Source organism: Acanthaster planci, linkage group LG06 (assembly GCF_054643075.1).
Source record: "Acanthaster planci isolate LZ-2023a linkage group LG06, COTS_SCS, whole genome shotgun sequence".
Taxonomy (NCBI): Eukaryota; Metazoa; Echinodermata; class Asteroidea; order Valvatida; family Acanthasteridae; genus Acanthaster; species Acanthaster planci.
In genome coordinates, this window is record NC_141782.1 from 3,922,721 (window position 1) to 3,937,075 (window position 14,355).

The window sequence follows — 14,355 nt, forward strand, 5'->3', positions numbered from 1 at the left end:
AAGTAGATAGCGATCTGTCACCGTTTATTTTTTACAGTTCATCTGAGGCGAAAGTTCTTGTTTTAATTCGTACCAGTCGATGCGTTCAAAACAGATGTTGGATTGTGGCATTGATGTCAATATAAGCTGTACTCCTATCCACGTATAACAATGACTATAAAAGTTTTGTTGCTTTGCCCTTTGTTTTTTTGGGGGGGTGATTAACACAGTTTTCCTAATAACTCTGATTTTTCTTGGCCCTTGCAGTTTCAAAAGATTTTTTGTAGTTTATTACAGCCACATAAAAAATACTGTGTGGAAGTCCACTGAAATGACCCAAAAAAATAAAAGAATAACTTAATATAACAAGTGCAATCTTGAACAATAGTACATGTGTATGCAAGCTACAAGGCTAGGACTTCGGGGATGCTCTGTTATTCCGATACCGTGCAGGATAACACGAAATTGAATGCGTCTTGAATCTTTACTTCAAGAAGGCACAAAGAGTTCCCACAGGTTTTTTTCAATTTTTTTTAATCTCACCATGCTATTTACAAACGCCTCCTGCATATCAGACAGAACATGTGTATTATAATCATTTCTAGGCAAATCTTGGTAAATTGTAAGATTTCTAAGAATTGGGAAATATATCACTGTTACACACAAACACCAATCAGGAAACATACGATATATAAGGTGAAATATTGTTTAAAATATAAAGTTGTTTGTTTGTAATTTTGTTACTCTAGTTCAAAACTCTTTTATTCTCACATCTCAATATAGTACTTTGCTTACACACTGTAATTTTTTTTCTGAGTTGCAAAAATTCATTTATGAAATCAGACACCCCAAACTGACTCTGTCAAGTAATGCTGCTGCATTAAATGCAGAACACAGTCGGTGTCGTTGATGTGCCGTTTACTAAATTCACAATATATCTGCATACTTTAAATTTCACAATCCTTTTAATGATACTATGTGTTTTTAAATTTGCAGTTGGGTATAATAAACAAATTCCCTAAATATACAGACCACTGTTCAGTATTATAACCTGGTCTCAAAGACAGTTCCACCAAATGCATCAAAGTTTAACTCCATCAATAATCTACATAATTTTATCTTCCATTTCATATAAATTTTATATACTAGAAAAATATATTTCTTTTTTAAAGATAAGGAAACTACAACGATTAAAAAAATCCACAAGCATGTCGTATGTCAATAGATTATCTGTTCTCCAGTATTGAGAACAGAGTATTTTAGTCCCCACAATTTTGTGCTATTTATTATAATTCTCATGAAAAAAAGCCTAACAAGACATATTGCGCAAGATTCTGCTTGTAATATGCAATGCATATACCAAGGCAATACTGTTGCTCTCATTACTGGAAAATGAGCAACTACTCTGTGTTTCTATTGGCTAATTTGGACACGCTGTTTGAGAGTTGGGAAACTGTTAATCCACAATGAACAAGCTAGGAAGGTTCTCCACGCTGGAGTGTGAAATGTCGTTTTTCAGTAGGTGGTGTGGAACCTAGTACAACACACACTTCTTTACATCAGAAAAAAAAGCAGAAGCAAAGCCTTATTATTTGTCTAATTTTGTTGAGGGCTTGGAACACCTAAAACAATTGAGGTTTCTTTTTACTGGTTTTATTGAAAAAGGAATTTTAACAAAATGGTTGAATTGAAACCATGCCCTCTGTTGAAGTAACATTTACAACCATTATCTTGGACCATTTCTGAAAAGCAAATCTTAGACCGTAAGAAAAAAACGATAACATTTCATCTGAAAAGAAAACTCACAGGAGTACTTTTTGGAAAAAATCCAATACTTACATAGGCAACACATTGTGAAAATATACTCTTAGTACTGCTTTTGAAATTAAAATATATACATTTAATAATGAGAGTAGTTTTGAAAAAAATGTCAAGCTCAAAGGCAATGTTTGTTGTTACTCTGGTATTTAGGAAGAGCAAATGAAATATGGAAAATACACCAAACATGCAATTAAATGTAATGTTCTTCAACAAAAGGACTGAGACACATAATTAAAGTCAGACACGCAGCTCTCCTGACTCAGAGCCCACTAAAAAGTGTTATCATGACCAAAAGTAACATCCAGAGAAAGGACGATTGTTCTGAGTTCGAGAACTGGTTCCAAGTTTCCAAGCCAACTTACGTTAAGTGAGCAAAAACTAAATATCTTATATATATCTCTAAATAATAACTGATTGATCTATACTGATAAATAGAAGAAAGAACCTCTCCATAATGCTTTTTTGAAATATAAAATTTTAAATAACACTACGAAAATACTGTGTCGATCTGAGTACATTTATGATCTCTAATACAAAGTACACTACAAACCATGCCACAAACAAAATGCATTATCCGCTCCGAGTTGAAGTGCACCCTCAACGGCAAAGACGAGACAGCCTAGTAGGAAGTTTTACAATTGGTCTCATTGAAGCATTTGGCGCACACGATGCGAAGACCATACGTGATTCCATACAGGAATAGCTCACATGTGCTCAGCACGTCCCCACAAGCGAGGAAAGAGGCACAAGAGAAACTAAGCCATATTTGACAAGTCTGTTCAAACACATTAGTACTGACAGAAAAGGTATCACAGAAATAAACAATTTGATGACATAAGACAGATAAAGGGTTTGGAAAATGGGTCCCACTGTGACCTAACTGTTCCAAGTAGGAAATGCACATTCTAAAATCAAAACAGTGATTTTTGTGCAACATATTTTCTTTTCAATTTAGGGAGGTGTTAATTTCCTCCGGAGTTTTGTAACATGTCATTAGTGTGCCTTAAGAGCTCTTGATTCTATATAACCACACCTGCCTTGATAAAGTCTACTCCTGACTGTCAAGAAGCAACCTCATAGCAAAGTGGCTTGCTTGGGGAGAACTGTGCAATATGCCATACTGCACATGCCATGTACTTGTATGTTGTTCTCAACTACACACATAGGACAGTCTTCCCGGTAAGTGAGGCCACGCTAATCAAAGACTGACCATCAATGCTCTAAACCAACACCATAATATCATTTGAAGTTTTCTGCCTTTTGTATTGCGGTTATGAACTCACAATTTAACAGGTCCTCATTTGGAGCCCTTAGTCTGAGTAACAGTGAATCTGTACATGTAATAATTTACCACATGCAATCCCCTTTGCTTTCAGGTACTTCTACAAACTGACCCATTTGCAATCCCCTTTGCTTTCAGGTACATGTACAAACTGACCCATTGGCAATCCCCTTTGCTTTCAGGTACATGTACAAACTGACCCATTTGCAATCCCCTTTGCTTTCAGGTACATGTACAAACTGACCCATTGGCAATCCCCTTTGCTTTCAAGTACGTGTACAAACTGGCCCATTGGCCATCCCCTTTGCTTTCAGGTACATGTACAAACTGACCCATTGGCAATCCCCTTTGCTTTCAGGTACGTGTACAAACTGACCCATTGGCAATCCCCTTTGCTTTCAGGTACGTGTACAAACTGACCCATTGGCAATCCCCTTTGCTTTCAGGTACGTGTACAAACTGACCCATTGGCAATCCCCTTTGCTTTCAGGTACGTGTACAAACTGACCCATTGGCCGTCCCCTTTGCTTTCAGGTAAATGTCCAAACTGACCCATTTGCAGTCCCCTTTGCTTTCAGGTACATGTCCAAACTGACCCATTTGCAATCCCCTTTGCTTTCAGGTACGTGTACAAACTGACCCATTGGCCATCCCCTTTGCTTTCAGGTACGTGTACAAACCGACCCATTGACAATCCCCTTTGCTTTCAGGTACATGTACAAACTGACCCATTGGCCGTCCCCTTTGCTTTCAGGTACGTGTACAAACTGACCCATTGGCCATCCCCTTTGCTTTCAGGTACATGTACAAACCGACCCATTGACAATCCCCTTTGCTTTCAGGTACATGTACAAACCGACCCATTTGCCATCCCCTTTGCTTTCAGGTACATGTACAAACCGACCCATTTGCCATCCCCTTTGCTTTCAGGTACGTGTACAAACTGACCCATTGGCCGTCCCCTTTGCTTTCAGGTACGTGTACAAACTGACCCATTGGCCATCCCCTTTGCTTTCAGGTACGTGTACAAACTGACCCATTTGCCGTCCCCTTTGCTTTCAGGTACATGTCCAAACTGACCCATTTGCCATCCCCTTTGCTTTCAGGTACGTGTACAAACTGACCCATTTGCCATCCCCTTTGCTTTCAGGTACGTGTACAAACTGACCCATTTGCCATCCCCTTTGCTTTCAGGTACATGTACAAACTGACCCATTGGCCGTCCCCTTTGCTTTCAGGTACGTGTACAAACTGACCCATTGGCCATCCCCTTTGCTTTCAGGTACATGTACAAACCGACCCATTGACAATCCCCTTTGCTTTCAGGTACATGTACAAACCGACCCATTTGCCATCCCCTTTGCTTTCAGGTACGTGTACAAACTGACCCATTGGCCGTCCCCTTTGCTTTCAGGTACGTGTACAAACTGACCCATTGGCCATCCCCTTTGCTTTCAGGTACGTGTACAAACTGACCCATTTGCCATCCCCTTTGCTTTCAGGTACATGTCCAAACTGACCCATTTGCCATCCCCTTTGCTTTCAGGTACGTGTACAAACTGACCCATTGGCAATCCCCTTTGCTTTCAGGTACATGTACAAACTGACCCATTTGCCATCCCCTTTGCTTTCAGGTACATGTACAAACTGACCCATTTGCCATCCCCTTTGCTTTCAGGTACATGTACAAACTGACCCATTGGCAATCCCATTTGCTTTCAGGTCTGGGATATGCACTCCTTGTGTCTACCAAAGGAAGGGAGTGCTTCAGTATGTTCCAGCAGCCCTCTCAAAAACGTTGCAAATGCCCACAATGACCTCTATTCCATAATTTTTTTTCTAAAACTGCAAATGGTGTACATGTATTTCACTGTACAATCACTACAGATTTTCTCTTCAGAGTGAGTTCCCATACTTTAAATGCTTACAAGTGCGAAGACACAAAAGAGTGAAATTCAGCCAGTACCTCACTTTAAAGTATTGTTTCGTTGTTTTTTCCATCCTGTGTTTTAACTTGAACAATGCAATCTGCTCCTGAATCTGGTTCGGTGTCTTCATCCTGTGTGCCCTTGGCTTCCTGTGATCCTTGCAATGAGGATGACACCTCGCTACTGGACTTCCATGGCAACAGCTCGGTAGCAGTCAGAGGCACTGAATCATCAGTAGTGCTCTCCGTCTTGGACACGAGGGGTGGAGCTATGGGGAACTTCCGAGGGGTCGGAGGTGTCACTGGGACAAACTGATGGGGATTCATCTCAGCACGAACAGAGACCTCAGGGTCAGTTTCTGTCTTCCAAGGCAAGGTTTTCTCGCAGGCTGCCTGGATAAGTTCCTCTGTTGATTCTACCCATTAAAAAAAAGCTTGAGTTGAATTTCATGCACGCGAAAATATAAACGACACGGGGGATGGGTTGAAGCAGATTCAAGCAATTAAGTCACCAAGCAATTAAGTCAAACGATGGGCCATGCAATACAACAATCTATACTACAAGCTGGCATGCTTTTCAACAAATCAGCTGGCATCAACAAATCAGCTTTGATGTGCCCCATACACCAGCTTCGATGGAAACCATGAAGATCAGAGGTGAACAATGATGAATCTGTGTATGGAATGGTGTACGACCGTTAAACCTTATGTGTGGTTTCAAGACATTCCTAGCAGCAAAACAGGAAGAAATGTTTTGCATATTGTGCAAACTACGTAGGTTTTTACTGATGACATTTTCACAAAATTATTGCCCTTTCACTGTAAATCTCAATGTCAAACACTCTCAAGAAGCCACGGCATGAACTTCACACTATGAGACATCTATGACAAAAACTTATATCTCTGAAATGTATGAGTGGGTTAGCCTTTCAGGATTAAGTTTGCAAATGCGAGCAGCAGTGCCTAGGTAACCACTTATTCAACAATTCCTACAAGTAAGAGGAACACTCATCAGAAAAACTCTAGAGTAGTTTTCTGTGAAAGACGTACGATACATTATTATTTCTTATTTATTTTCCTGGGGAATCAACACTCTTCATCATGCTAACATTCATTGAACAATGTTCTCAACTTAGTTTGAAGTGAATGAAAAATGAGTCACCAATGAACATGACGAAAGACAGCAAATGATGTTAAAGTGTGAAATAAGCAACTGTGTGATCACCAACAAGTTTGATTTCAAAATCCTCTTTGAAAAATGAATTAAAGGACAGGGTTTGAAGTGATCTCTGCAACAAAATCAATGCTCTATTGACAAAACATCACTATTTTTTCAATGTTTTGGTTTCTCAGGGTATATGCACAAAACTTCTCAGAGTGAAAAAAACTTTACATTTGCAAATATCACTAAGTAGGTTTTATCTCCTCAAATTCACTGACTTCTCCAAATTATGAACAAGTAGTTTGATTCATAGGGTACATGGTATCAAGATCTAGTATACACCGAATGAAAGATCAAACCATGGGCTTCCAGCTTGATGTAAAAGTTCACTTTGTGAGTTTTGTGTCTTAGGCCACCTTCTCACCAGACTGAGTCAGAAAGTTGGAGTAGGAAAAAAAATCTCTATATAAAGACTGGATAGCAAACGGACAGCCACACAAGTAATCCACTTGAAGCCACTTTGGAAAGAATGGATGTGACTTGCCATATTTAAATTCATGCACATACGTGTTGCCTGTGCTGCACTATGTATATACACTCATTAGATTACATGTGAGCACAGTAAATGTACTTTTGATTTAATTAGCATACATATGCTGTGCGTTTTAAGATTGTCACATCACAAAAGGCTTCGAATGTGTTCTATATGTGATCTGTTTCGCTGAAAAGGAATTTAAAAATGTTTCACAGATGAGCAGATTTCTATTTTGAAATGAAAAATTTTTGTTAACTTATTGCCGAGAAAAACTGCCATAAGGGTTTGTTTACGTGAAAAATACCACATGAAGTTGTACCAAATATTGGTGATCATCTTAGAAAGACCAGGAGCCAATTGGTCAAAATGTATGTTAAAGTTGCATGGTTCGTGTATGGGCATCCACTATCAAGTCTTTATGTAGAGATCAGTGGTAGGAAGCAGTATCTCTATTTTAATTGGTCAAAACTCTTGCCCATGAAAGCATGGCGACAGGGTTGATGATTGAAGGGAAAATGATAGCAGGGATGCCACTTGTCAGAATTTCAGTTCATACCATACCTGGGATTACTTGTAATAATGCAACATCTGAATCCAAAAATGAGACAATCGGGATACATGAGGTTAGAATTCTAACAATGAGACGTGACACAAGAAAATGCTACAATGTTAGTCAAATTTGGTAGGAAAATCGTACCTTCTCTCTGCAATGGGTTACTTTTCAGGAATGCACATTTTGGGTGAAAATTACTTCACCCTTAACTAGTTAAAAATGTCTCAAATCTACCAGGACCCCAAACTGGGCAGCCAGCATCTGCCGGCATCTTTATACAAAATTGGCAGATCAAGTCCTGTGTAAAACTAAGTGGCTTTAGCGCCACGATTGGGAATGAAACCATCTCCGACAGAGTTGTTGAGTCAGGTGTTAGCTTCTGGTAGGCTTATATGGCACTAACTACCTACCTTCCAAACTTGTCATCCAGTTACAACACAAGTCATTGCAAGTCATGTTAGGTCAATCACTTGTAAATCACGAAAGTCAAGTCCAGCCACATGTCTTGCAGTCACTCTGTTACTTGTTCGTAACTTTTCAATGACATGTCAGTGTGACTTGTGATTTCACTCATGATATTAATGGGCTAGAAACTCTGACATCTTAAACACTAAATGGGTGAGAGATAAAGAGATCATGTTTTTGAGTTCATGGTCCAACAGTTGTGAGCAACCTGCAGACTGTCAGCTGTCATAAAACAATGAAATGACACTGTATATGTAGATACTAAATTCTAATGACTACATGATGACCACAACACACATGCTCTAGATAACTTAGACGGTGTATGGTACAAGTGATGTTCATTAAGGAACATTCAAGCTTGTTTGCTAGCATCCTATGCTGAAAATTTGGCTTTGTGACTGTAAAGAATTCAGGCACAGTAAAGTTGTATCACTTCACAGTCACGACTTTCTCATCAGGTCACACAGAATGCCCTGGTGGTATTCTGATTTGCAGGAAGAAATTTTGTTACCGAATGACGTACTTTCAGCAATTATATATCAGATGGCTTTGGGGGCATAAACGAATATACTACATAAGCTGTGACAATATTGTAAGAGTCAAAGATGAGGGCAATACTATTGTGAGTGCAATATATTCTTCTTACGTCCCAAATTGTTTACATCAGCCTGATGTTTTAATCTAATTGGAGTTTGGATTACCATATTCATTTTTTTCTGGTTCACTGTCCAAATAAGTAGCCAAGTTTGTTCAAAGTTTAGAGGTGGTTTACCACTACATGATATTAACATGCACTGTTCACTGGCTAATTAACTTTGGTGAGTTTCCATGTTCTTGATCAATAGGGTAGCCGTCTAAGACGACTTGTACTTGTACCGTGGCTTCAAAACATGCTGATGCATGTTTAGTACGTGGAAGCATGACATGCAAAAGGGTAAACAATTGCCTGTATCAATCAACCCAGTCCACTCTTATGTCAGAATTATGCATCGGTTTTAACTTTGTATTAAAAAGTCACACATTCAGTGAGAATTCCATGCTCTATTTTGAAAGCCATTACTGGAGACAGAAGAGTGAAATGCAAGAGGTCCTGTGGGGATTTCAATGAAGATGGGAAAGAAGAAATTCACACAAATCACAGCAAACCCTGAGCTAGCTTCAAATGAATCTAAAGAAAAATTGAAATCACACAGAAAAAAAATCAACATCACCTATCTTTTAACACACAATCAGCAATGAATCTAGGCTAGGAACACAAATATTTCATGACAAATCTGTTCCTCTGCATTTCTATCTACACACAGGGAAACACAAACTGACAAAGTTTCATGAGAAGATGTGTTTGCTGTAAAATGCAACTGCGTCTCTGATCGTGATATTTGAAACTGGAAAATTCAGTAGCTCAATGGGAAACATCTGCGCAACTATTACCTACAAGTAATTAAGCCAGGGGTCCGGGGTTCAAATCCCCTATGTAGCCTGCAGCATTGTTTTCACATACATTGTACACTCGGAATCACCCACTGGGCAACACTCAAACCGGTAAGTTACTCACAAGTAATGATTTGAGTGATTTTTTCATCAGAAAAAGAATCGTCAAATGATATTCCACATTGAGCAATAACTTTTTTTTAGTTCACTTCTTCATTAGACTGTTTTTCAGAGAGTAGTTGATTTTACATAAAATGCCTGTTTATCACCGTACATTCGTCATCCTCATCAGGAGCACATCTATGCAGAGCTGTGGGGCAAAAGAGGATCTCTGCAGGTGAATATCGCTCAGGGGTGTGAGTGGCCACTTAAAATTAAAGCTGAAAACAGCTGGCAAAATGCTGATACGTAAAGTCCCAATAATTTTGTACACACTCGGTTTACAAAGAAGCTGAAATTCAGGGCCAACATCTACACAAAAAAGCTGAAATCAGCTAAAAAGCTGAATCCTCACACCCCTGATCACTCCTAAGTATTCATTGGTGGAGTTACAGAATTAGCTGGGACTCAATTGTCATTGTTGAAAGAAACTGTTACTATGGGTTATTTTTTTTTGGCTCAAAATTCAATACTCCAAATTCATGAAGAGAGAGGAACTAGGGATTAAATACGGCAAACTAAGAGGATTTGTGAGGGCTGTGTTCCTGTTAATAATTATGAGATTTTTTGGTAGGTAAGGCATTGATTGACGCTTTCAAGTAGATGCACAATTGGTTAACTTCTGGATAAGGAAGATGACAATGTGTTAACCACTTGCTGCCAGGGTTGCCGGTACCGGACATGTATTCTTTAAACATGTGGCCGGGGTCTCCAAAATCGGACAAAGGGAACAGGGCCTTGTAACAAAAGACCATACTCCAAACAAAAGACCAGGCTGCTGGGCATTACCAACATTTTTTCACTCTCAGTAGTGGAGATAATCCAGCCTTGTTTTGAAACAGTATACCACGGTTTTGGGGATTTAGAGCGAGCGGATTACCACCGGGGACAAAAGTGCATCATCACCACAGTGATGAGCCACTCAGTACTGCTGCATGCTAAGCTGGCCCTATTGAAAAGAGGTCAGCAGCGCACTGTGCCAGTTTGAACAAAAGAAAATTACCTAACACCGCATAATTTGGGCTCTTTTTACAAGGTAGCAGGCCTGGCTGAAATACTCCGGCGTCAGTAAATGTTGTCTGTCAGATTGGAGTAGAAACCAGACAGTCCTTTGTGTTGGTGCAAGTGTCCAGTAAATGAAGATATGAATCTTTAAAGAATTTTGAAAACAGAAAAAAATGAAATTATCCCGTCCCAGCATCATCAACATTGATAAATGCCCCCGGCGCGATTTGGTTAAGAAAGATTAACATCACTTGCAGCTTATGACATCTTTTCATCTGTTTTCGTTCTGAAATGATACCCAAAATGCCTTGACAACAAAATACTGGTAAGGAAAACTCTCATCATGAGAAGTAATATGGAGTTCAACATCCTACTCGCCTACACATCGCATATGTTCCACACTTGAGACCCACATGTGCACTTGGCACCCCTTTTAAAAAGAATGTGAATTTGACTGAATGCATGCATGGCACCACAGCAGTACTAGATGCTAATCGGTCCCACACATTTGTTTGATACACTCTCCAAAACTATGACCTGTCATCTTTGGTGTTCATGTTCAAACCGAGCTTAGTAAACTATTTGCAGCGGCGCTTTATTCGGGCTCCAGAGTCTTCAGTATGAGCAGAAAGATTCTTCGCTCCAACTTTCAGATCCCCTCAACCTGCTGTCCCTTTACTCCTTTATAATGCGGGTATAACCAGGCTTTCCTGCCCAGGCTCCCCCATATCTCACCCATCCCTCACTCACCCCCGTCTCACCCTGCCCGACTTGTATGTCAAATGCAACTTCTTCCTGCATAAACCTATTTCTAAGGGCTCATTCCCATTTTATTTTGCTCCTGTCAACTGCTGAGCTATTCTAAGCATGCTTTCACCGCAAACGGGGCTCATTCCCCTTTTCCCTTGCTCCTGTCCATCATTAGGCAAGCCACTCTTTGCCTTCTTTGATACAGCCAAGGCACAAATGCTTGAACTGCTAACACAGTTTGTGTGTATGCACCCTGAATGGCACCAAGGCCAGTAACCAGCAAAATGGCTTTTACCAAGGCCTGACTAAGATTGACCCCAAAAATAATTTATCGGCATGACGCTCAAATGTTGTTGCTTCCCCTTATTAAATTTTGCCTTTTTTTCCCCTTATCATGAACCTTCAAAGTAATGGAGTCACAGATTTGGAAGAGAAGCCAACATTTAAAGGCCATTTCCAGTTTTGGTGGGCTTTTTTCTGACTTTTCTATGCTTCAGTCTTTCATTTGACAAGTCCATCTTTGCTTTGCCTTATAACAGCCAAGGGGCTTATTCCCCTTTCAACCAGTACCTTCAAAGTAATGGAGTCAGAGATTTGGAAGAGAAGCCAACATTTTAGACGGCATTTCCCAGTTTTGCTGGGATTTCCCGAAGACTTTTCCCTGCTCCAGCCTTTCCTTTGGCGAGGTCATCTTTGCTGTATTATAGTCAAGGGGCTTATTCCCCTTTTCCTCAGGCTCCTGGCTTTTCCGCGGAGCCAAACTTTGTTTGCTCTCCCTCTTGGGTTAAGGGGGCTCATTCACTCCTCACCTGCTCCTGCCTTTTTGCTGAGCGAATCTTTGATTACTTTCATAGCCAGAGGGCTCCTCGCCCTTTAATATAATTATACACATACACACATACATTTTTATTTTCCATTTCTATGGTTTTTGTTACTGTTTTAAGACTCCCTTTTTTGGGAGGGGGGTTGTTAAAACTGTTTAATAGGCATAAAGCTAAAACAGTTGGCTATGATATAGATCAATCACCATCCCCGGCCATGAGCATCGGGGCCCAGATTGCCTTCCATTGCACCTATGCCTGGTCGACCGGTCCGTTATACTCCTTGTACACATTCAGTAAGGGCTCAATCAGTGTGATCTCAACTTTTCCCCTTTTTTTTACACAGAACCCATCCTAAGTGAGTGAGAAAGAAAGTGTTTCAGTGTCTTTCAATCAAACATTAGCCACGAAACCCTAAGAAAAAACATCAACAAATAAAAGTAAGGATGTTGGCATCAAGAGTAATACTTTAATTTGTGTCCCCAACATCATATTGAATGAGTTCAAAACCACATTTCTCTGTTGCATTTGCCCCTGACACCTGAAGCTGGATCCGCCCCTTAAGCCCACTTCTTGCAGAAACACTGCCTTCACTTCTTCCTTTCGGTCTTATCTCTAGAATCTTGTCGAAAGGCATGTTGATTTATATCACGACTGGCATACCCGTTGCTCTGTATGCCAAAACAGACCTTTGCTTTATTTATGAATCTTAGCTACACTTCTTTATGGGCAGCCAAAAGAACAAACATGTTCTCCCACACTGCAAAATAGTCTAGAGCCTCAATCCCCTTTCTCCTCCAACGATTGTTAAAATAAGAAGAAATGTCATAATGTTTTCCTCTTCCTCCACTTCTTTCCTAATCTTATTTTCAACATTTTCCATTAATTTTTATAACCATATTTTATTTCCGAATATATGCATTTGTGATCTGTCATCGCTTTATCATATATAGTACGAAAATATCTACAGCTGTCCAAAAAAACCAGGTTTCTTGAGGCCATTGCTTGCAAAGCCCCTTGTAACTGCCATGTCAAAACTGAAACTTTGTAAATTGGGTCTGCACCGCAAGTTGCACACCCTACCTGGAGTCATCCTTCTTTGAATATCGAGGGGCTGGTCTGGTCACGTAGGCCTATTGCCCACAATTTGCTATTGAGTCATACAACGCAAACTCACTTACTGTCTTCTGAATTTCTCCTGACCTCATTTAGTCACCAAATAACTTCTTACTGTGAGCTACCTTATGATACCCCACTTATCATAGCTTCTTAGTCAAAACTATACTAAAATTGGCCAGAGCATTTACGACTAAGCTAATCCAATCGTTTGTATTTCTCGATGTCCGCTCACGCTAAGAACCACTGTGCATAACAACATTAAGCACTTAAAGGCTGTCTACCACCAATGCATGGCCAGTTATCTATTGAAAATGCCCTTGCACTCGCATATCCACCATTATTATTGTTCAGCCTTGACACCATAAAATACTAATCCACATATGTGTGTCAGTGTTTTCAAAAGATTTTCCAAGTGTAATGAACCGGTGACCATCTTCATAAAGTATTGCACTGAGGCTTTCCCAGATGTCTACATGAAAGTCTTCCCACTCCAATGGGCCCCAAACCGATCATCATAAAATGGCATGTATGGCAATTAAACCCTGCTTGCAACAATGTCACTGAAGACTGAAGGCCCTAGCAAACTGAGGAATTTGATGGATTTGAGTTTAAGCATAAGCTGCATGTATGTACTTGTTCAGGAAGCCCAGATAAGGCTGCAAGCACATGTGCGTGGCATAAATCAATTAAACAACAAAACAACTTTTTGTCCTATACGTTCCTTAGTCCTTGGTCAAAGCAAGAAACAAACCAAAGGATTGTGCAACCTCCTATCATGATTGTGACTCAGAAAAGCACCTGCCATAGACCAGACAACGAATTCAATGCAAAATAATACCTAAGGAAAGCACACAATGACGCTGGCTGACCTTGCTACTCTGTACCTATGCAAATGCACTATTCTAATCAAGCAAAATGGTTGAAATGCTCCTTCACTGAGCCTGTAAAGGCTGCAAACCCTAGCCCTTTAGGTCTACATTCCGTGTTTGTTATCGTGTCAGCGGCAAAAGCTAAATATGCCCTCCAAAATAAAGGCGTTCCACCAGAGACCTTATTCGGCCTGAACTTTTCCTGCCATTTTCTCTAAATCCATCCATCTTGGAGTCGAGGAGCACCGTTGGGGGTAATCCCGACCCAGTCCTTCACTTCGTGTGATGTTTTATACATAACATGAATTATCTTTACATAGCATGAATCATCTTTACATAACTAGTCATTAAACAGGGTCATCTCATAATAAAGTGAACCATGGAAAATGTGTTTATGTTGTCTTTGATAGGTCTGCTGTGGTGCCCAGCACAACTTGCCGAACTCTGTTGGGCCACTGAAGGCCTGTACACATAGGG

General features: G+C 40.1%; 1 protein-coding gene across 4 annotated transcripts in view; it reads right to left on the minus strand.

Annotated features, from left to right (window-relative positions):
* Window positions 1-683: 683 nt before the first annotated feature.
* Window positions 684-14,355, minus strand: part of LOC110986091 (sodium/hydrogen exchanger 3-like) — a 43,680-nt gene continuing 30,008 nt past the window's right edge. For 2 of the 4 annotated variants that reach the window (XM_022247713.2, XM_087137923.1), the window contains exons 14-15: window positions 7,268-7,294; window positions 684-5,425 (exon numbers count right to left, since the gene is read on the minus strand). In XM_022247713.2, the coding sequence (XP_022103405.2) occupies window positions 5,055-5,425; window positions 7,268-7,294 (398 nt within the window). In that variant the 3' untranslated portion in view covers window positions 684-5,054. Of the gene's footprint in view, window positions 5,426-7,267; window positions 7,295-9,429; window positions 9,466-14,355 lie in introns of all 4 variants that reach the window. The other 2 variants (XM_087137924.1, XM_022247714.2) reach the window with 2 other exon arrangements.